The 23202-nt window shown below is 44.9% G+C and overlaps 1 protein-coding gene and 1 pseudogene across 11 annotated transcripts in view; one reads left to right on the top strand and one right to left on the bottom strand.

Moving 5' to 3' along the window:
• Positions 1 to 18764, bottom strand: part of RHOT1 (ras homolog family member T1) — an 83101-nt gene extending 64337 nt beyond the window's left edge. The window contains exon 1 of one of the 11 annotated variants that reach the window (XM_024235050.3): positions 18457 to 18764. In XM_024235050.3, the coding sequence (XP_024090818.1) occupies positions 18457 to 18532 (76 nt within the window). In that variant the 5' untranslated portion in view covers positions 18533 to 18764. The remainder of the gene's footprint in view (positions 1 to 18456) is intronic. The other 10 variants (XM_024235053.3, XM_024235052.3, XM_009251497.4 and 7 more) reach the window with 10 other exon arrangements.
• LOC100447391 (arginine-fifty homeobox-like) lies at positions 2786 to 6621 on the top strand (annotated as a pseudogene).
• Positions 18765 to 23202: the final 4438 nt, after the last annotated feature.

The following is a 23202-nucleotide window of genomic DNA, read 5'->3' as shown; positions in this document are numbered from 1 at the left end:
TAAATATTTAATCAAAAAAGAAAAGCAGAAAAAACAACACAGGCTTTGGAACTACACAGAATTGGGCTGAAATCTTAGTTCCAGCACTTACTAGCTGTGCTTCCTCAGGCAAGTCATCAAGCCTGCTTATTCATCTATAAAATATTGGCCAGCCTCATAGAATTGTTAAGAGGATTAACCAAGATGAGAGCTATATAATGCTTAGCATAACACCTGTCACACATTAAGTACACAAATGGTAAATGTCATGACAATGATCAGTTTGAATTAAAGGTATTAAAATGAGCACTGGCCTGGGTCAGAAAACCTGGATTCAGGAACTGGCTTTTGCCATTAACAGTATGACCCTGAGTTACAACTCTCTCTGGGCCTCAATTTTTCTCACCAGTTAAATCAGTTAAAAAAAGAAAAGGTGGGGATAGGTGGACTAGATGTTATCTAAATGCTTACAGCATATGCTTAAACTTCCATGGAGCACACCTAGAAAACGGGTGTGTAACATGAGAAAAAGTGCACATTAAGGGCTGGGCATGGCAGCTCATGCCCATAATCCCAGCACTTTGGGAGGCTGAGGTGAGGGGATCACTTGAGCCCAGGAGTTCAAAACGAGCCAGGGCAACACAGTGAGACCCCGTCTCTACCAAAAATAATTTTAAAAATTAGCCAGGCATGGTGGCGTGTGCTTGTAGTCCCAGCTACTTGGGAGGCTGAGGTGGGAGGATCACCTGAGCCCAGGAGGTTGAGGCTGCAGTGAGCCATGATCACACCACTGCACACCAGGCTGGTCCAGGCTGGGTGACACAGCGAGACCCTGTCTCAAAACACACATTCACACACCACTACGTAAGATATAGTACCCTAGAAATGGTAGAGAGATCTGCAAACTATATCTGTTTTAACTGTGTGTGGGAAAGTGATTTGGCAGAAACATTCGTCTAGCTACAAGAACAAAGTAGAACTCACCAAGCCAATGTTGGGTCCCAGAATTTTCAGATCTTGCCAACTTACGTGCAACATTTCATAACCCTTTTTCCTTAAATAACTACATTTATCATGCCCTTGCTTAAGGTTCCAGCAATCCCAAACCTTCAGCTAGCTCAAGGTAGTATTCCTGTCAACATTCATAGTAGTTCATCCTGATTCCAGATGATTATGCATGATGGAAGCAAAACACGGATGCTCCTTCACTTATGATGGGATTTCTTCCCCATAAACCCATCATAAGTTGAAAATATAAGTTAAAAATATACTTAGACCAGACGCAGTGGCTCATGTCTGTAATCCCAGCAGTTTGGGAGGCTGAGGTGGGAGAATCACTTGAGCCCAAGAGTTCAAGATCAGCCTGGACAACAAAGTGAGACTCTATGTCTACAGAAAATAAAAAATTAGCCAGGCATGGTGGCGCACACCCATAGTCTCATGTATTCGGGAGGCTAAGGTGGGAGGATCCCTGGAGCTTGGGAAGTCAAAGCTGCAGTGAGCCATGATTGAGCCACTGCACTCCAGCTTGGACAATAGAGTGAGACCCTGTCTCAAAAAATTTTTTGAAATGTGTTAGGATCCTCCCTGGCAACCAAAACTTAAAAAAGAAAAAAAAAAAAAAAAGAAAAAGAAAAGAAAATGCATTTAGGCTGGGCGCGGTGGCTCAAACCTGTAATCTCAGCACTTTGGGAGGCCGAGGCTGGCAGATCATGAGGTCAGGAGATCGAGACCATCCTGGTTAACACGGTGAAACCCTGTCTCTACTAAAAATACAAAAAAATTAGCTGGGCGTGGTGGTGGGCGCCTGTAGTTCCAGCTACATGGGAGGCTGAGGCAGGAGAATGGCCTGAACCCGGGAGGCGGAGCTTGCAGTGAACCGAGATTGCACCACTGGACTCCATGCAGCCTGGGCGACAGAGCGAGACTCCATCTCAAAAAAAAAAGAGAATGCATTTAATGCTAACAACACAGAAAGATAGTCCCTGACTTACCATAGTTCTGTTTTTCTTTTTCTTTTCTTTTTTGAGACAGGATCTTGTTCTGTTGTCCAGGCTGCAGTGCAGTGGTGCAATCACAGCTCACTGCAACCTCAACTTCCTGGCCCCAGGTGATCCTCCTGCCTCAGCCTCTCAAGTAGGTGGGACCACAGGCACACACCACTCCACCACTCAGCTAATTTTTTTTTTTGATGGATCCTTGCTCTGTTGCCCAAGCTGGAGTACACGGCATGATCTCGGCTCACTGCAACCTCCGCCTCCCGGGTTCAAGCAATTATCCTGCCTCATCCTCCCGAGTAGCTGGGATTACAGGCATGTGCCACCATGCCCGGCTAATTTTTTTGTATTTTTAGTAAAGACAGGGTTTCACCACGTTGGCCAGGCTGGCCTCGAACTCCTGATCTCAAGTGATCCACCCGCCTCAGCCTCCCAAAGTGCCAGGTTTACAAGCATGAGCCACCACACCTGGCCAATTTTTTTTTTTTTTTTTTTTGAGATGGAGTCTTGCTCTGTCGCCCAAGCTGGAGTGCAGTGGCGCCGTCTCTGCTCACCATAAGCTCTGCCTCCTAGGTTCACGCCATTCTCCTGCCTCAGCCTCCCGAGTAGCTGGGACTACAGGTGCCCGCCACCATACCTGGCTAATTTTTTTGTATCTTTCTTTTTTTAGTAGAGACGGAGTTTCACTGTGTTAGCCAGGATGGTCTCGATCTCCTGACCTCGTGATCTGCCCACCTCGGCCTCCCAAAGTGCTGGGATTACAGGCGTGAGCCACTGCACCTGGCCTTTTTTTTTTTTTTTTTAAATTTCTCATAGAGACGGGCTCCCTATGTTGCCCAGGCTGGCCTCAAACCCCTGGGCTCAAGTGAGTCTCTTGCCTTGGCCTCTCAAGTGCTGGGGTTACAGGCATGAGCCACTGTGCCTGGCCCCTTTTCTCTCTCTTTTTTTTTAGAGACAAAGTCTCACTATGTTGCCCAGATTGCTCTTGAACTTCTGGGCTCAAGCAATCCTCCCACCTTCGCCTCCCAAAGTTCTGGGACTAAAGGTGTGAGCCACTACGCCTCTCCCCCGATTTTTCAACTTTACAATTGGTTTATATGAATAACACACAGCAGACAGAGCTCTCTGTGGATCACAGACAGAATGCCTCTGTTATGAAGTCCCATCAAGTCCACCATGCCCTGTACTTTATCTAATTTATTTCAGTAGTAGTATAACTCCCAGGTACTCAAAACAGCAAGGCCTTTTAAAGGATACAATGCCTGTATAATTTCTGAGACCTTTGAACTTCTGGGCCTGACTATTCCCAGTAGAGATGTCTGCTTTTCCTGGAGTGTCTCCATCATCACAACTACCACCAGCATGGATATTTCCAGGAACTTTTCCATTTCTAAAGAGTTATCCTGGATATTTTACACTTTTTTTTTTGAGACAGGGTCTCACTCTTTTGCCCAGGCAAGAAAGAGTACAGTGGCATGATCATAGCTCACCGCAGCTTTGAACTCCTGGCTCAGGTGATCCTCTCGCCTCAGCTTCCCAAGTAGCTGAGACTACAGGTGCATGCCACCTTACCCAGCTAATTTTAAAAATTGTTTGTACAGATAGGTTCTCATTATGTTCCCCAGACTGGTCTCAAACTTCTAGCCTCAAGCTATCCTCCTGCATTGGCCTCCCAAAGTGCTGGCATTATAGGCATGAGCCACAGAGCCCAGCTACCTGGATATTTCAAATATCTCCATATTCTCATCCTTCATCTACTATATTAAGAATGGCAAAAATTAAGCTGACATTCAATAATTCAGTCCCACTCTAGGTCCATAAGAAATGTGCCTACCTTAATATGCTTAAGACCCTGATTCTTCTCATAATCCCCTTTTCAGAATTATCTTTTTAAAATTTTACTCATGTTCCACCACTCTGAGGCCCTCACCAGTTTCAGAAAGAAAAAAAAAAACCTGCCTTTTAGTCCACAGTTCAAAAAATGTTAAACAGGCCAAGTGAGGTGGCTCACGCCTGTAATCTCAGCACTTTGGGACGCTGACGCAGGCACATCACTTGAGCCCAGGAGTTCTAGACCAGCCTGGACAACATGGTGAAACTCTATCTCTACAAAAAATTTAAAAATTGGCCAGGCATGGCGATGCATGCCTATATGGAGGTATTCGGAAGGTTGAGATGGGAGAATCACCCGAGCCCAGCAAGTCGAAGCTACAGTGAGCCATGATCATGCCAGTACACTCCAGCCTGGACAACAGAGTGAGGCCCTGTCTCAAAAAGAAAAAACAAAAAGGATAAATAATGTGATCAAAATTAAGCCAATCCCCAACACTGAAAGGCTACTGGTTTCCAAGAAAGCACTTGTTCCTTAATCCCAATCACACAGGATCTCTTAGCAAAATTCAGATTTTCAAGAGATGTTTTGTTCCCCTTGAAGTTCCCTCCCTCACCATGGCCCTTAAAACTCATCCATTCTTCCTCATCTCTCTCTCTTTTTTTTTTTTTTCAGAGCAGAAGTGGAAGTTTATTTTAAAAGGCTTTATAAGAGGAAACAAATGAAAAATTTGCTTGCTAGAGACCCAAGTCTCTTCTTGCCTGAAGGTCCAAGAGAGAAAAGACCCTCATCTCTCTTCTTAAAACTCATTAGAACAACCTTTTTCCCAGTCACAGTCCCCTTCTGCTTTTCCCATGGACTTTTCAGAACAGACAACCAACATTATGAGGAAATTCAGATTTCTTCACAGCTCTGCTCATTAGTCTGAAGGGCAGTTCTGGCTGCCTGTGTAGCAGCAGGCTCCTGCCAAAGTACAAACCTGCCACCAGGTCTATTCCAGCAGGGCAGGCCTCAGAGATAGGAAAGAAAACACTTTGGCAGGAGAGGAGGTGTTGTAAAGACAACAATAATCAAGTAGCTTTACTCACGCTTGAACATACAGACATACAACACAGTGGTAACGAAGAGTGGGGGCAATTCTGTTTAAGTTATTTGTATCAGTCACTATCTTTTAAAGTGTGATTTTTAAAAATTTATTCATATCCTGCCTTATCTGGAAAAGAATTTGAGGTAATTTAGCACTCACTACATTATAAAAAATACCATCTAGTTTGTGAAGTAATTGTACAATAAAAGATCTTTTAAAAATCAAAGAACATTGAATCTCTTCCACATTAAAATCTAAGAGTGATTTCCTTTTTTTTTTTTTGAGTCAGAGTCTCGCACTGTCGCTCAGGCTGGAGTGCAATGGCGCAATCTCGGCTCATTGCAACCTCCGCCTCCCGGGTTCAAGCAATTCTCCCGCCTCAGCCTCCAATGTAGCTGGGATTACAGGCGCCCACCACCATGCCTGGCTAATTTTTTGTATTTTTAGTAGGTATGGGGTTTCACTATTTTGGCCAGGCTGGTCTTGAACTCCTGACCTCGTGATCTGCCCACCTCAGCCTCCCAAAGTGCTGGGATTACAGGCGCGAGCCACTGCTCTGGGCCATGATTTCCTTTTTTAAAAAAGTTCATTGAGAGAGAGACACACCACGCAGGACTGAAAATGGTCTAAGGGGATTCATGACAGATTTCAGAAACCATGATGAACAGAATGGCCCCAGAGAATCCCCAGCTAGACCCTTTCATCAACAGGAATGATTCCAACATGAAGGTGATACCACCACAGGATCCAGCTAGTCCCAGTTTCACTCTGTCATCCAAGCTGGAGTGCAGTGGTGCAGTCTTGGCTCACTGCAGCCTCAACCTCCCAGGTTCAAGTGATCCTCCCACCTTAGCCTCCCAAGTATCTGGGACTACAGCAATATGGAGAAGGCATCAAGAACGTACTTCATTCACCCGCCAACAGTATGAAGAGCTAGAAGCTCTGTTTAGCCAGACCATGTTCCCAGACAGAAATCTTCAGGAGAAACTAGCTTTGAAACTCAACCTACCAGAGTCAACAGTAAAGAACCCAGTGTCATGGTAAATTGGAGAGGACGTGAAGATGATAACCTGGCTGTTTTCACTCAGGAGAAGCCTGGAATGCCTTCTCCAAGAACAGACCACAATCTCCCCTCTTCCCCCACTCCCAGGTTTGGTTTAGGAACCGGCGATTCAAATTGAAGCATCAGCAGCAGCAGCAATCAGCAAAGCAACCAAACCAGATACCTTCCACCCAAGAAGAATGTGTCCACCTCCCCCAGAACATCCCCCAGTGCTTATGCTTTTTCTCCCATGGTTTCAGATTTCTACAGCTCCCTTGCACCTCAGCTCTTAGACCCTTCCAATTGGGCATGGAACTCTACCTTCACTGAGAGTCCCACAAGTGACTTCCAAATCCAAGATACTCAGTGGGAGAGGCTGGTGGCCTCAATTCCTGCTTTGTACTCTGATGCCTATGACATATCCCAAATCATAGAACTGTATAATCTTCCTGATGAGAATGAGATATCCAGCTCTTCTTTCCACCGTCTGTATCAGTATCTCTCACTCACAAAGTACCAGGTAGGAGGACAGGGTTCCTCTCTCAGCACCTTTGCTGGTCTAGCTGTAGGCCTATCTCCCACACAAACCTGGCCCAGTATAAGGCAAGGCTTTAAAGACTACAGTCTAACAGACAGCCTGGAATTCCAGAAAACCTCCAATATGGTAGACTTTGGATTTCTCTGACAAGAGTACTAATAAATATGGACCATTTAGAAAACAGGTCTTGCATCTTATACATGAAAAAAGAAATAAGTTCATTAGCAGCAAAAGTTCAAAATTGGAGAAAGACAGATTACAGTGAATTTATGGAAAAAAAAAGCACATCTTCATCAGTATCATTTTTGTGTTTCCTTTTGGAAGGGCAGTGAAATAACAGCTACTTTAATAAAGTATCAGACAAATGTGACTTAGTTAAAAAATGCTTCAGTAAATCTAAACTAGGGTTTTTTGCTCTCCTTAGGGCCTCCCTACCTAACCCTATGTGAGACTATCAAAGGAATAAAGTAGCAAGTGTAAAAGCCACTTTTAAGCTATTTTTTAAAAATTAATATTTTGGCCAGGGGCAGTGGCTCACACCTGTAACACCAGCACTTTGGGAGGCTGGGGCACGTGGATCAATTGAGGCCAGGAATTCAAGACCAGCTTGGCCAACGTGGCAAAACCCATCTCTACTAAAAAAATACAAAAAATTAGCCAGGTGTGATGGCACGTGCCTATAATCCCAGCTACTATGGAGGCTGAGGCAAGAGAATCACTTGAACTCAGGAGACAGAGGTTACAGTGAGCCGAGATCATGCCAGTACACTCCAGCCTGGGCAACAGAGCGAGACTCTCTTCTCTCCCTCTCTCTCTCTCTCTATAGATGTGTGTGTGTATATATATATGTGTGTATGTATATGTGTGTATATATGTGTATGTGTGTATGTACGTGTGCGTGTATATATATATACACGTATATATATATATATATATATATGGAACTGCTGGGCTCAAGCAATTCACCCGCCTCAGCCTCCCAAAGTGCTGAGATTACAGGCATGAGCCACCACACCCAGACTATGCTAATTTTAATTGAGAAATAAATAAGAGTGCCTTAAAGATAATGAAACATTTTAGAATATTAAATCTAAAAACTATTTAAATATGCTTACAATCAAAAAGGTATCTTAATAATGGCAAATATGATATAAACACTATATATTTTTAACTGCTTCAGAAAATAAAGATTGTTTATGAGGAAACAAAAATCCCAAGCTCTTCTTAAATTACACTAATTAAACTTCATATTTACTATAAAAATTATAGGACAAATGCATATAAAACATTGTATTTTATAATAAAACTTATAATAAATAATTACAAATAAAATTTATAATAAAATGTATAAAATGTAATATAAATACATTTGATACAAACATTTAGTATGTTATTAATATGGAGGACAAAAAAATTATCCTTCATTAGCCAACCGACTAATGGTCTCTATTTCTTCTATTTTGCCTGAGAAATATTGAAGTAATCTATAAAAACTAAAAGCAAGACCACAATTATCCGCAAGGACAGAAGGCCTTCTGATCCAGTTCAATAGAATATGCCACAGTTCTGAGACTCCATGCTTCTAAGTAGGTCATCCATGGAAAACATAATTCATCACTATAGAACAAATTATCTAGATTTATCCAGGCTACAAATTTGTCTTTTCATCACATCTTTTGAACATCTAGTTCCAAATGACAGCAAATTCCTAATATTCATGAAGCAGAAATAACATTCTCTGGTTCCAATTACCACTCTACCAGCCATACCGGCTATCTTTCTTGATAACAAACACCCCCTGCTTCAAGTGGCAAAGAGACCTACTCCTCATTTTTATGTTTCTTTAGTAAGAAGCCTTTTTGGCTCTTCCTAAGTTATTGAAATTAGAATACACTGCGGGGAGGAAGGTAACTATGGAGTTATATTTTTAACTGGAAAACTTTAGCATTTGGCGAAATAGCTAAACACTGTTCCAAAGGACAGTTTCATTGCCCACATGCAGATGATGTGGCCTGCAGAACAAAAGCTATTGCTCAGCTATCCTCCTTCAAATGAGATCAACACTAGTAACCAACTGGTGCAGCAATAAAAGACAGCAGAGAATAGGTTTCAATACATATGTGAGGATGTTACAGAAAGGACTCTGTATGAACAGAATAGACTCTTTATGCAGAATGGACTCTATGGCCAGGGATGTTTGAACTTTGGCTTTCTCTAAATTTAAAGACAGCCTAACTTCTTTTATCTAAGCACTAAATACTTATTAAGGAATTTTCTTTTTCTTTTTTGTTTTTTGAGACGGAGTCTCACTCTGTTGCCCAGGCTGGGGTGCAGTGGCATGATTTCGGCTCACTGCAAACTCCGTCTCCCGGATTCACGCCATTCTTCTGCCTCTGCCTCTGCCTCCCGAGTAGCTGGGACTACAGGCACCGGCCACCACACCTGGCTAATTTTTTGTATTTTTAGTAGAGATGAGGTTTCACTGTGTTAGCCAGGATGGTCTCGATCTCCTGACCTTGTGATCCGCCTGCCTCGGCCTCCCAAACTGCTGGGATTACAGGCGTGAACCACTGCACCCCGCCCTTATTAAGCAATTTTCATTAAAGCCTGCAAGCATCAGAAGTGGGCCCAGAAAAGATCCATTTCACCTCAATGGGTGTCTGAACATCCCTGGCCATAGAATATTACCCAAGTAGTAAACACAGTGTAATTGAAACTGGAGCAGTTTAATCTTTTTTTTTTGAAATGGAGTCTCACTCTATCGCCCAGGCTGGAGTGCAGTGGCACAATCTCCGCTCACTGCAACCTCCGCCTCCTGGGTTCAAGTGATTCTCCTGCCTCAGCCTCCTGAGTAGCTGGGATTACAGTCACACGCCACCATGCCCAGCTAATTTTTGTATGTTTAGTAGGGACAGGGTTTCACCACGTCGGTCAGGCTGGTGTTGAACTCTTGACCTTGTAATCCACCCGCCTCGGCCTCCCAAAGTATGGGATCACAGGTGTGAGCCACCGCGCCCGGCCAGTTTAATCTTTAAATATCATTCCAACAAAGACCAGAATGGAAAGCAATATGGCTTTTTTTTTTTTTAACAGTTAAAAAAAAGTAGAGGCAGGGTCTCACTATGTTGCCCAGGCCAATCTCAAACTCCTGGGCTCAACCAAGTCTCCTGCCTTAACCTCTCAAGTGCTGGGATTAGCAATATGGCTTTAAAATGATCTTAGGCCAGGCACAGTGGCGCATGACTGTGATCCCAGCACTTCAGGAGGCCAAAGTGGGTGGATCACTTGAGGTCAGGAGTTCAAAACCAGCCTGGCCAATAGTGAAAACCTGTCTCTACTAAAAACACAAAAATTAGCCAGGCATGATGGCATGCGCCTGTAATCCTAGTTACTTGGGAGGCTGAGGCAGGAGAATCGCTTGAACCTGAGAGGCTGATGCTGTAATGAGCCGAGATTGTGCCACTGCACTGCAGCCTGGGTGACAGGGTGAGACTGTCTCAAAAAAAATAAAAAAAGAGCAGGCCAGGCATGGTGGCTCACACCTATAATCCCAGTATTTGGGAGGCCGAGGTGGGTGGATCACTTGAGGTCAGCAGTTCCAGACCAGCTTGGCCAACACAGTGAAACCCTGTCTCTATTAAAAAAAAAAAAAAAAAAAAAAAAAAAAAAAAAATACAAAAATTAGCCAGACGTGGTGGCACATGCCTGTCATCCCAGCTACTTGGGAGGCTGAGGTTACAGTGAGCCAAGAAGGCACCACTGTACTCCAGCCTGGGCAACAGAGCAAGACCCTGTCTCAAAAAAATAATAATAATAGGCCGGGTGCAGTGGCTCACTCATGTAATCCCAGCACTTTGGGAGGCCGAGGAAGGCAGATCACGAGGTCAGGAGATTGAGACCATCCTGCCTAACATGGTGAAACCCTGTCTCTACCAAAAATACAAAAAAACAAAAAACAACAACAAAAAAAATTAGCCGGGCGTGGTGGTGGGCACCTGTAGTCCCAGCTACTCGGGAGACTGAGGCAGGAGAATGGCCTGAACCTGGGAAGTGGAGCTTGCAGTGAGCCGAGATCGTGCCACTGCACTCCAGCCTGGGCGACAAATCGAGACTCCGTCTCAAAAAATAAATAAATAAATAAATAATAATAATAATAATAAAGAAAAATGATCAAATTTTTATGACAAAGAGGAGTGGTTTGGAAAACAAGGAAAGTCTAAACAAACTGAACTAGCTTGAACTCATTCATTCTTTTAAGAAATACCTGAGTGCCTCTTTTGTGCCAGGTCTGTTCTAGCCACTGGGGATACAGCAAGAAGAAAGACAAATCCCCTGCCTTCATGATGATTCTTTTCTAGCCCAAGAGACAGGACAAAAAATGTACAAATATACATGGTTATGGGGATAATGCCTAGGTCAGAGCCTTCTTATAGAGAGAGCAATGAAAGAGAGAGTAGCATAAAAGGGAAGTAAGGGCTAGATTGTGGTGGGCCTAACAGGACTACATTAAAAAGTTTGGACTTTATTCTAAGTGAAAATAGAAATCACTGGATGATATACATCTATTTTTTGAGACAGATTCTCACCCTGTCAACCAGGCTGGAGTGCAGGGGTGCAGTCACGACCCACAGCAGCCTCGAACTCCTGGGCTCAGGTGATTCTCCCACCTCAGCCTCTCAAGTAGCTGGAACTGCAGGTGCATGCCACCTCACCCAGCTAAGTTTTTGTATTTTTTGTAGAGATGAGGTTTTGTCATGTTGCCCAGGCTGGTCTCGAACTCCTGACCTCAAGTGATCCACCTGCCTCGGCCTCCCAAAGTGCTGAGATAATAGGCATGAGCCACCAAACCTGGCACATTAGATGATTTTTAAGGTGCATAGCAGAATCTGAGATATTTTCTAAATAGGAATCTGTATATATTCAGGACAGCTTGAATCTATACTTCAGGTAAAAAAATTAAAAATAAAAAAATAAAAATGAATCTGCCTGCTCCATGGAAAATGGAGGAAAGCAGGAGCAGAAAGACTGGTTAAGGAAGATATTGCAAAAGTCAAGGCAAAGCCAATGGAATTTTGAACTAGTTTGGCAGAGGTTGCAATGATAATCAGAGTCAGACAAACCAGTTAAAGAGCTGCTAGATTCATTTTAAAAGAAGATAACAGTTCCATTTTCTTAATGAACTTAACTAGTAAAAAACAAATATATCTCAATTTAATTTAAAAAGAAGACTCCATTAAAATGAAAACTATCCTGTTTACTATTATTAATATATATATATATTTTTTGAGACAGAGTCTCACTCTGTCGCCCAGGTTGGAATGCAGTGGTGTGATCTCAGCTCACTGCGACCTCCATCTCCTGGGTGCAAACCATTCTCCTGCCTTAGCCTCCTGAGTAGCTGGGATTACAGGTGCGTGCCACCACAGCTGACTAATTATTGTATTGTTAGTAGAGACTGGGTTTCGTCATGTTGGTCAGGCTAATCTCAAACTCCTGACCTCAGGTGATCTGCCCACCTTGGCCTCCCAAAGTGTTGGGGTTACAGGCATGAGCAACTGTGCCCAGCCATTAAAAATTCATTTTTTTTTTTTAAGAGACAGTCTTGCTCTGTCACCTGGGCTGAAGTGCAGTGGTGTGATCATGGCTCATTGCAACCTCGATTTTCTGGGTTCAAGCAATCCTCTCACCTCAGCCTCCCCAGTAGCTAGGATTACAGGTGCATACCACCATGCCTAGCTAATAGTGTGTTTTTTTGTTTGTTTGTTTTTTGTTTTTTGTTTTTTTTTTTGAGGCAGGGTCTCACTATGTTGCCCAGGCTGGTCTCAAACTCCTGCGTTCAAGCAATCCTCCTGCCTCAGCCTCCCAAAGTGCTGGGATTACAGGAGTGAGCCACCGTGCCCAGCCATTAATATTTAAATTTTTTGTAGAGACAGGATCTCACTACATTGCCCAGGTTGGTCTTGAACTCCTTGGCCTCAAGTGATCCTCCTGCCTCAGCCTCCCAGAGTGCTTGGAATACAGGTATGAGCCACCTCACCCAGCTGTGTGGGAGCATTATTAAAGTTTTTTTTTTCAGATGCAGTCTTGCTCTGTTGCCCAGGCCGGCACGTCTCAGCTCACTGCAACCTCCTCCTCCAGGGTTCAAGTGATTCTCCTGCTTCAGCCTCCAGAGTAGCTGGGACTACAGGTGTGTGCCACCACACTCGGCTAATTTTTGTATTTTTAGTAGAGACGGGGTTTCACCATGTTGGCCAGGCTTGTCTCGAACTCCTGACCTCAAGTGATCTGCCTGCCTTGGCCTCCCAAAGTGCTGGGATTACAGGCATGAGCCACCGTGCCCGGCAGATTTTTAAAATTGTGTTTGTTTATTTATATTAGACAGAGTCTCACTCTGTCACTCAGGCTAGAGTCCAGTGGCACGATCTCAGTCACTGCAACCTCCGCCTCTTGGGTTCAAGCAATTCTCCTGCCTCAGCCTCCTGAGTAGCTGGGATCACAGGCGCACACCACCATGCCTGGCTAATTTTTGTATTTTTAGTAGAGACAAGGTTTCACCATTTTGGCCAGGCTGGTCTCGAACTCCTGACCTCAGGCAATCCACCTGCCTTGGCCTCTCAAAGTACTGAGATTACAGGCATGAGCCACCATGCCCGGTCTGTTTTTTTTTTTGAGAGAGGCTATTGTTCTATTACCCAGGCTGGAGTACCATGGCACAATCGCATCTCACTGTAGCCTTGACCTCCCAGGCTTAAGCAATCCTCCCATTTCAGCCTCCTAAGTAGCTGGGACTAGAGGCATGTGCCACCATGCCAAGCTAATTTTTTTTTTATTTTCTCTAGAGACGAGGTCTTGCTATGTTGTCCAGGCTGGTCTCGAACTCCTTGGGCTCAACCTATCCTCCCGCCTCGGCCTCCCAAAGTGCTGGAATTACAAGTGTGAGCCACCGTGCCTGGCCTTGTTTTTTTTTTGTTGTTGTCAACACAGGGTCTTTGCCCAGGCTGGAGTGTAGTGGCACAAACATGGCTCACCAAAGCCTCAACCTTCTGGGCTCAAGCAATCCTCTTGTCTCAACCTCCTGAGTAGCTGGAACCACAGGTGTGTGCCACCAAGCCTGGCTAATTTTTAAAAATTTTATGTAGAGATGGAGAATCGCCATGTTGCCTAGGCTGATCTTTAACTCCTAGGCTCAAGCGATCCTCCCACCTCAGCCTCCCAAAGTGTTACGATAACAGGTATTAGCCAGTGCACCTGGCAAAATGTTGTTTTGTTTAAGGAATAGTAGCTGACTTTTGATTTGGCCTGATTTGTATTTGGTTTGCTCAATAATTAAGATGCGGGCCGAGCGCGGTGGCTCACGCCTGTAATCCCAACACTTTGGGAGGCAGAGGTGGGTGGATCACCTGAGGTTGGGAGATTGAGACCATCCTGGCTAACACGGTGAAACCCCATCTCTACTAAACATACAAAAAATTAGCCGGGCATGGTGGCACATGCCTGTGATCCCAGCTACTCAGGAGGCTGAGGCAGGAGAATCGCTTGAACCCAGGAGGTGGAGGTTGCGGTGAGCCCAGATCACACCATTACACTCCAGCCTGGGCAACAAGAACGAAACTCCATCTAAAAAAAAAAAAAAAAAAAAAAAAATTAAGATGCAGATAATATTTAAAACACTTTGGCTTTCCTTGCAAATAAATACCTTAAAATATATATATTAATAGTAACTTCTTTGATCTAAGCACTAAACAATCATTAAGCAATTAGTTAGCATTAAAACCTGGATAGATGAGAAGCAGGCCAAGAAAAGATCCATTTCACCTCAACAGTACAGCATAATGGTTTAGTCAACATAATGTTGAAACCATTCACAACTATTTCAGAGCTTTGGTGAATGATGCTGCTACTATGGTTCAGAGAAAGATACTAACAGCAACAAAATATCACTGTGCAACTACTGAAGTGATAGTGAATGAATGAACAGGATTTACAACAATAATACAAAGATACTTCTTTTTCTTTGCTTTTCCTGTTCCTCTCAATTAAACATGTTAAAACTACATCTGAAAACTAAACTTGCTCAAACAGGTAAGTAATAACTCAAATCTCTACTACTTTTTTCTAATGTCAATGTTGTAGATAAATATATGTATCAGATCACTACTAAAATAGACCTAGCATTTTTTTTTTTTTTTTGAGACGGAGTCTTGCTCTGTTGCCCAGGCTGGAGTGCAGTGGCGCGATCTCGGCTCACTGCAACCTCCGCCTCCTGGGTTCACACTATTCTCCTGCCTCAGCCTCCAGAGTAGCTGGGATTACAGGCATGGGAAACCACGCCCGGCTAATTTGGTATTTTTAGTAGAGATGGGGTTTCATCATGTTAGTCAGGCTGGTCTCGAACTCCTGACCTCAGGTGATCCACCCGCATTGGCCTCCCAAAGTGCTCAGATTACAGGCATGAACCACCACGCCCCGCCAAGACCTAGCATTTAAAAGTGCTACACCTAGGCTAACAGCTGCCAAATATTTACATTATATCTCACGAAGTAAAGCCTCTAACATTTTCCCCCAAAATATCAGCCTTTAAAATTAAAATTACATATTCTGATTAACTCTATTTCTAATATTTTTAAATGTAAAAAATAACATACATGATTGATGGCCTAAGGCTTTTGGTACCATCCTCTAAGAAAAGTGTCTTCGACTAGCCTGGCCAACATGGCGAAACCCCATCTCTACTAAAAATTCAAAAATTAGCCAAGCATGGTGGCAAACACCTGTAATCCCAGCTACTTGGGAGGCTGAGGCAGGAGAATTGCTTGGACCTGGGAGGCAGAGGTTGCAGTAAGCCAAGATCGTGCCATTGCACTCCAGCCTGGTTGTCAGAGTGAGACCCCATCTCAAAAAAAAAAAAAAAAGTGTCTTCCTGTAGCTGACCATGGTGGCCTTCACCTGTAGTCTCAACTACTCTGGAGGCTGAGGTAGGAGGAATCGCTTGAGCCCAAGAGGTTGAGGCTGTGGTACACCATGATCATTCCTGTGAACAGCTAGTGTACTCCAGCCTGGGAACATAGCGAGGACCCATCTCTTTAAAAAAAAAAAAAAAAAAGGGTCAGGCGCAGTGGCTTACGCCTGTAATCCCAGCACTTTGGGAGGCTGAGGTGGGCAGATCACGAGGTCAGGATTTCAAGAGCAGCCTGGCCAACATGGTGAAAGCCCGTCTCAACTAAAATTAACCAGACATGGTGGTGCACGCCTGTAATCCCAGCTACTCGGGAGGCTGGGGCAGGGGAATCGCTTGAACCCAGGAGGCAGAGGTTGCAGTGAGCTGAGACTGTGCCACCACACTCCAGCCTGGAAGACTCCGTCTCAGAAAAAAAAAAAAAAGAAAGAAAGAAAGGTTTCTTTCTCAAAAACGAAGGCTTTCTCTTGTGTCAAGTTGCTCACTATAATCAGAAAACTCTAGCACATACATATAGTTTTACCAACTTTCTTATTGCTTTCTACAGAACATGCAGTCAGCTTTCTACTGATCTCAGCTCACTGCAACCTCCGCCTCCTGGGTTCAAGCAATTCTCCTGCCTCAGCCTCCTGGAGTAGCTGGGACTACAGGCGCGCACCACCACGCCCAGATAATTTTGTATTTTTAGTAGAGACAGGGTTTTACCATGTTGGCCAGGATGGTCTCGATCTTGACATCCTCCCGCCTTGGGCTCCCAAAGTGCTGAGATTACAGGTGTGAGCCACCGCATCCGGCCCAAGTAATACTGCTAGTGTTTTAACCTACATGTCCTAAGGATGACACATTGTTTGTATGTGTAACACTTCTATTTAGATTTTTGTGTGTGTGTGTGAGATAGTCTCACTCTATCGTCCAAGTTAGAGTGCAGTGGTGCGATCTCAGCTCACTGCAACCTCCACCTTCTGGGTTCAAGCGATTCTCCTGCATCAGTCTCCCTAGTAGCTGGGATTACAGGCACCCACCACCACACCCAGCTAGTATTTGTATTTTTAGTAGAGATGGGGTTTCATGTTGGGCAGGCTGGTCTCAAACTCCTGACCTGAGGTGATCCACCTGCCTCAGCCTCCCAAAGTGCTGGTATTACAGATGTGAGCCAGCATGCCCAGCCTATTTAGATGTTTTACACACTAATGATATTCAAAATATTGATCCTATATTCAAAAATAAACCCAAAACATAGACTCTATTTTTTAAAAACTAGTATAAAAATTATTATACTATAAAACTATTTCATGGCCAAGCACGGTGGCTCACACCTGTAATCCCTGCACTTTGGGAGGCTGAGACAGACAGATCACCTGAGGTCAGGAGTTCGAGACCAGCGTGGCCAACATGGTAAAAACCCTGTCTCTACTAAAAATACAAAAAAAAAAAAAAAAAATTAGCCAGGCATGGAGAATCTCTTGAACCTGGGAGGCAGAGGTTGCAGTGAGCAAGATCACGGCACTGCACTCCAGCCTCGGTGACAGAGCAAGACTGTCTCAAAACAACAACAACAACAAACTATTTCATCATATATTTAAGGATCAGTTTTTTAAGCAAGTCGTCTACTCACTTTCCCTACCTTGCTCCAAAAGCATAAGCATGAATTATATGTTAAATAATACCTTCCTGAACTTTGTCAAGGAAGTCCATGAAAAATACAGATTAAGATATAGTTATAAATAAAAATTAAAATTTACAACTGCAAATCAAAAAGTAAACTATGGCTGGCTAAGCTTACTCCTAAATTCTAATTCTAAAGGAAGATTTCTCCAAACAGCAGGTGGATGAAATTTCAATGAACTCAACACTACAGAAGAGGGTAAAAACGTGTTAACTTTCTTCCTTGGGATTCCATCATGGTGACCCTGAGGAGTTACCAAGAATGAAATAATGATTTAGAATAGAATGCTTCGAAACAGCAATGGCAGACTATTAACGAATGTATTAACACTTTAAAACAAACAATCCAGTTATCCCTGGCCCACTTTCTTATTTTAGTTCTAGCAACTGAGTCACATAACTTGCAGAGTGATATCAAGAAGTCCCCGCTGTTGTGTCCTCATGTCAGTGAACAGAAGCAACTCTCCTTTATTATATTTTCAAAAGGTGAAATGTATGAAATTTCTGGGTGGGGGGAGATATCAAATGTCTGTGTGCCTGTGGTTATTAATAAGTTAACTACCAAATAACTATGGAATAAATAATGCTTAAAAAGAGTGCAAAGATTAGGCTTTAGGGTAACAATAATTGGACCCTCCCCAGATAATTCTAATTCATTGAGCGCTTGCATAACTCGAAGTTGAGAAAAAATTTTTGATGAAATATCTCGAGTACGAGGAGTTAGTCCAATGCAAAGTACAAGTATTGGTAAAAAGGATCCGGCCCTTTCCACTACTCATATCTTAATGTCAACACATAGAGGGAATGAAGACTGCGAGTGCCAAAAAAATGCAGAAACCTGACCTTGCCCACAAGTCGAATAGTTCTGCACCCCTCCCCCAGCTTCCCCGGGAGCCGGTTCACGCAATCCCTATTGGTCAGTCTGCTTATTCCAGCACCTGCCTGGCAGTGATAAGGGAATCTCCAGGAGAAGACAAGAAGGTCTGAAAGGAGGAGGCCTGGGAAACTGTGAGGCCCAGAAGGACAGGGTTCGAAGAGGAAAAGGAGAGAACCTTCGGAGGGATGAGGTCGGGCGGTTAGGGGCTAATGGGGACACGGCTTGGGAGGACGGCTGGGGAACAGGGAAAGGAGATCTCTGGAGGGCCCAAGTGAGGTGACAGTGTGAGGGCCGCCGGCGGGCCGCCAAAAGAGAAGAGTGAAGGGGCTGGAAGGCCTAGGAACGCGAAGAAAGGCGAGCGGAGCTGTGAGGCGCGAGAAGGCCCGGGGCTGCAAAGGTTGGGGCTGCAGGGGCGACAGGGGCGACAGGAGCTGCAGGGGCAGGAAGGGCAGGGACTCGGGCCGGCCAGAGGGTGCGGACTCACGTTCTCCCACCAGCAGGATCCGCACGTCTTTCTTCATGTCGGCGGCTCTCGGGGGCCGGCCTCCGCCCGCACGCATGGAGTGGACTCCTCTCACCAGGAGCACCCACCCCACGGCGCCACCTGCCAGCCTCTTCGGCCGCCGGGGCCCGCCGCGCCGCCCCCTCAGTTGCTTCCCCGCAGGAGAGCCAGGACGGCACCAGCTCCGCCTCCTCCGGCCCAGCAGGCTGCGGCGGCGGCGGCGGCGGCGGCGGCGGGGACGACGGCACGCGGCGAGGGACACGCGGTTTCGGAACGCGAACGCTCTCCGCGCCGGAAGAGCGCTCCCGCTGTCAGGCCGCCGCAGCGCAGGCCCAGGGAGCCTCGCCCACCCTCCTTTGGGCACCGCAACCCAGGAGACACTTGGGCCAGGAATTTGAATGGTGGATTCCCTGGTTTAACCCCGTTTATTTTATAGATAGGGACAGAAATTCCCTGTTCAAAGTCACATAGCTAGAGCTTGGCAGTGACTCAGAGCAGGGATCTTCTCACCAGATCATAAACTCCGGGAGGGCAGCGATCAGCTTGCATGGTTTTCAGCTGCGTCCCCACGTTATTGGATAGGGCCTTCAGAAAATGCTTGATCGAGTAGGACGACTGGCTTCCAGGATCCGGCGCTTCCCACTCCCCAAAGCCCGTCACCCTAGCTGTTTTTGCCTGTGATGCTTGTAAAGTACGATTATAAGATTCGTTTTTACGCTGTGTGAACAGACTCCTTTCTTTATAACCAAACTAAGTGACTTTTTTTCTGTCTATGTAGTTTATTTTATGGCAGGGTTTTCGGACACTCTTCTTTACTCAGGCTTACCCAGCGTAATGCTAGACTCGGAGGTGGCACTGGATAATAAACTCTAAATGATTTTTCTAACATTGCCTTAATTTTCTCCTGACCCTCTCCATCTGGAGGAATTTGTTGTTACATGCTTAATGTTTGGTACACAATGGCAAATATATATACATACATAAGCGTGCAAATATATATCACATCCCTAATACTTGGCACACAGTGGGAAATATAAAATACATAAATTAATGGGGAAGCACTATCTGTGCATAATGTACATTTTTTCTATCTTAAATATTACATAATAAACACTTAAAGGGAATGAAATGTGCGTAATACCAATCTCCCTTTCTCCTAGGAGAAGTCATGTGGTCTCTTGCAGCAGTTAAGAGTTGCTGGCAAATTTCCTGGGTTTGAATCTAGGCTCCCCGTAATAGCTCTGTGATCCCGACTAAGTGCTTTTATTTTTACTTCTCTCAGCCACTGTTCCTTCTTCTGTAGCATGGAAATAATGATGATAATACCTTCCTCTTGAGATGGTTGTGAGTAATAAATACTATAATACTTGTCAAGCATTTGGTACAGTGCTAGACTCAGAATGTGTGCTCTACTGATCTCAGCTGTCATTATTATAAAAAAGTCACTAAAAAGTTGTAATCCACAGGTTTTTTGTTTTGTTTTGTTTTTGTTTTTGTTTTGAGACGGAGTCTCGCTCTGTCACCCAGGCTGGAGCGCAGTGGCGCAATCTCGGCTCACTGCAAGCTCCGCCTCCTGGGTTCACACCATTCTCCTGCCTCAGCCTCCCGAGTAGCTGGGACTACAGGCGCAAGTCACCACGCCTGGCTAATTTTTTGTATTTTTAGTACAGAAGGGGTTTCATCGTGTTAGCCAGGATGGTCTCGATCTCCTGACATCGTGATCCGCCTGCCTTGGCCTCCCAAAGTGCTGGGATTACAGAAGTGAGCCACCGCGCCCAGCCTAATCCACAGGTTTTGAGGCAAATATGTTGTTGTGTTTACTGCAGAATTTCACCATCTTAGTTATTTGATGTCCATAAGGAGCATAGGGGAGAAAGCCCTTTCAAAAACAACTCTATCCCTGTCCCTGTTAGGAAAAAGAGGGAGATGGGAAAGACATACTCCTTGTTCACTGAGAGATAATGAAATCACGTTCCTGGGTAGACGTAAATAAGGAGCTTTCATCTCCCTCCCCGCCCGCCCCACCTCAATGAGTGGAAATGTGAAATTCAGGAGGCTTGGTTACCTGATCTTTCGGGGAAAAGTAGCCCTCAGAATTTTAGTGTTACAAAATGTTTGAGTTGGAAGAACCCTGATAGAGCTCCTATTCCAATCCCGTCACTCTGTAGATAAAAAAAAAGCAAGGCCCACAGAGACACAGTGACCTGGCACAGACGGCATGGCTGAGGCTGAGCTTTGCTCTGCCATTCCTAGTGCATGACTCTAGGCAACTCATGTCACCTAGTTGTGCCTCAGTTTCCTCTCTACCAAGTGAAGGCTGTGATCTCTTATGAAATTGTTTGGAGGAGCTCATAATGTATTTTATGTAAATAATGCATTTTATGTGAATAATGTAATGAATTGTAAATTTTTTTCCTAAAAAACAAACAAACAAAACAAGTTACACAAATATCAGAGCACAGAGGACAAAAGCCTTTTACAGAGGGGCAAATTCTTTAGGGCACTGCTTGCACCATGCAGCTTTGTAAAGAATCTAGATCCCTAAGAGCTCTCAATCAGCGTTGCCAGTTAATGACAATGTTGACTCATTGGGGCTTCTCCAGGAGGGTGAGCAGTAACAAGGTCTTCATGGGGTTGTAGATGTGTACTGGGTAATGTCTGGTAGGCAGGGGCTGGGAAAAAGCATTTATTTAGAGGGACATCACAGATACAATATTACAAAGAACTCCTTTGTAAGTAAAACTTACTTAAAAATCCATATCCAGCCAGGTATGGTGGTTCAACACCTATAATCCCAAAGCTTGGGGTAGCTGCGGTGGGAGGATCTCTTGAGGCCAGGAGTGCAAGACCAGCCTGAGAAACATCAAAACCCCATCTCTACAAAAAATAAACAAATTAGCTGGGCGTGGTGGCATGCAACTGTAGTCCCAGTTGGGAGGCTGAGGTGGGAGGATCGCTGGAGACCAGGAGTTGGAGGCTGCAGTGAGCTATGATTGCACCATTGCACTCAAGTCTGGGTGACAGAGCCAGAGTCTGTCTCTAAATAAAAAAAATAAAAATCTGACTAGGCCGGGCACAATAGCTCACACCTGTAATCCTAGCACTTTGGGAGGCCGAGGCGGGTGGATCACTTGAGCTCAGGAGTTCGAGACCAGCCTGGCCAACACGGTGAAACCCCGTCTCTACTAAAAATACAAAAATTAGCTGGGTGTGGTGGCGCATGCCTGTAATCCCAGCTATTTGGGAGGCTGAGGCAGGAGAATGGCTTGAACCCAGGAGGTAGAGGTTGTAGTGAGCTGAGATCGCACCACTGCACTCGAACCTGGGCGACAGAGTGAGACTCCATCTAAAAAAAAATAATAAAATAAAAAACCTAATTTAAGAGCTGCAGAAGAGAGGCGATATCAAGCACTTTCAGCAAGCAATGGATATGGTTTGGTACAAACTGAGGCCAGCACTTGCTAAAGTTGGGGAGAGGGAGTCTGGTATGCCAGGGTTTGCCTCCCCTGCAATGTAAGTTTCTTTCTACAGTCCGCAGCCATCTCCTGATCATCTATATTTCTGCCAGTCTGGCTCCCTGACTTGCCTTGAACCTTATGCCCGCCTTATGATGTTAACAAACGTCCACTAGGGGTCACTCTGATGTTCTCCTGGAGACAGCACAGGTCGCTGGTTAAAGCAGGGAAGCTTGGCTGGGGATGAGAGGATTGCTTGAGCCCAGGAGTTCGAGACATGCCTGAATAACACAAGGAGACCCTGTCTCTACAGAAAATTTTAAAGAATTAAGCCGGGCGTCGTGGCTCACGCCTGTAATCCTAACACTTTAGGAAGCCAAGGTGGGCAGATCACCTGAGGCCAGGAGTTTGAGACTAGCCTGGCCAACATGGCAAAATCCTGTCTTCACTAAAAATACAAAACTTAGCCGGGTGTGGTGGCAGGCGCCTGTAATCCCAGCTACTTGGGAGGCTGAAGCATGAGAATCTCTTGAACGCGGGAGGCGGAGGTTTCAGTGAGCTAAGATCGCATCACTGCACTCCAGCCTGGGGGATTAAGCGAGACTGTCTCCAAAAAAAAAAAAAAAAAGAAAAGAAAAGAAAAAAAATTAAAGAATTAATTGGACGTGGTGGCGCACACCTGTAGTCCCAGCTATGTGGGAAGATTGCTTGAGCCTAGGAGGTTGAGGCTGCAGTGAGTCGTGATTGTACCACTGCACTCCAGTCTGGGCCACAGAGTAAGACCCCGTCTCTTAAACAACAACAACGAAGACTAAGGATGCTGGAGTCTGCCTGCTAGGTCTGACCATCAGTTGTGCCAATTACTAGCTGTGCATCACTGGACAGATTATTTAACTTCTCTGTGCCTCATCTGCCAAATGGGAATAACAATAGGACATACCTCATGAGATTGTTATGAAAATTAAATTAGTTAATATAATAGGAAAGGCTGGGCACGATGGCTCACGTCTGTAATCCCAGCACTTGGGAGAATGAGGTGGGCGGATCGCCTGAGGTCAGGAGTTCGAGACCACACTGACCAACATGGTGAAACCCCATCTCTACTAAAAATACAAAAATTAGCCAGGCATGATGGTGGGCACCTGTAATCCCAGCTACTCGGGAGGCTGAGGCAGAAGAATCACTTGAACCTGGGAGGTGGAGGTTGCAGTGAGCTGGGATCACGTCACTGCACTCCAGCCTGGGCAACACAGTAATACTCCATCTCAAACAA

Source organism: Pongo abelii, chromosome 19 (genome assembly GCF_028885655.2).
Source record: "Pongo abelii isolate AG06213 chromosome 19, NHGRI_mPonAbe1-v2.0_pri, whole genome shotgun sequence".
Classification (NCBI taxonomy): domain Eukaryota; kingdom Metazoa; phylum Chordata; class Mammalia; order Primates; family Hominidae; genus Pongo; species Pongo abelii.
Note: the sequence above shows the minus strand (reverse complement) of the source record. Positions and strands in the feature narration are given on the sequence as shown.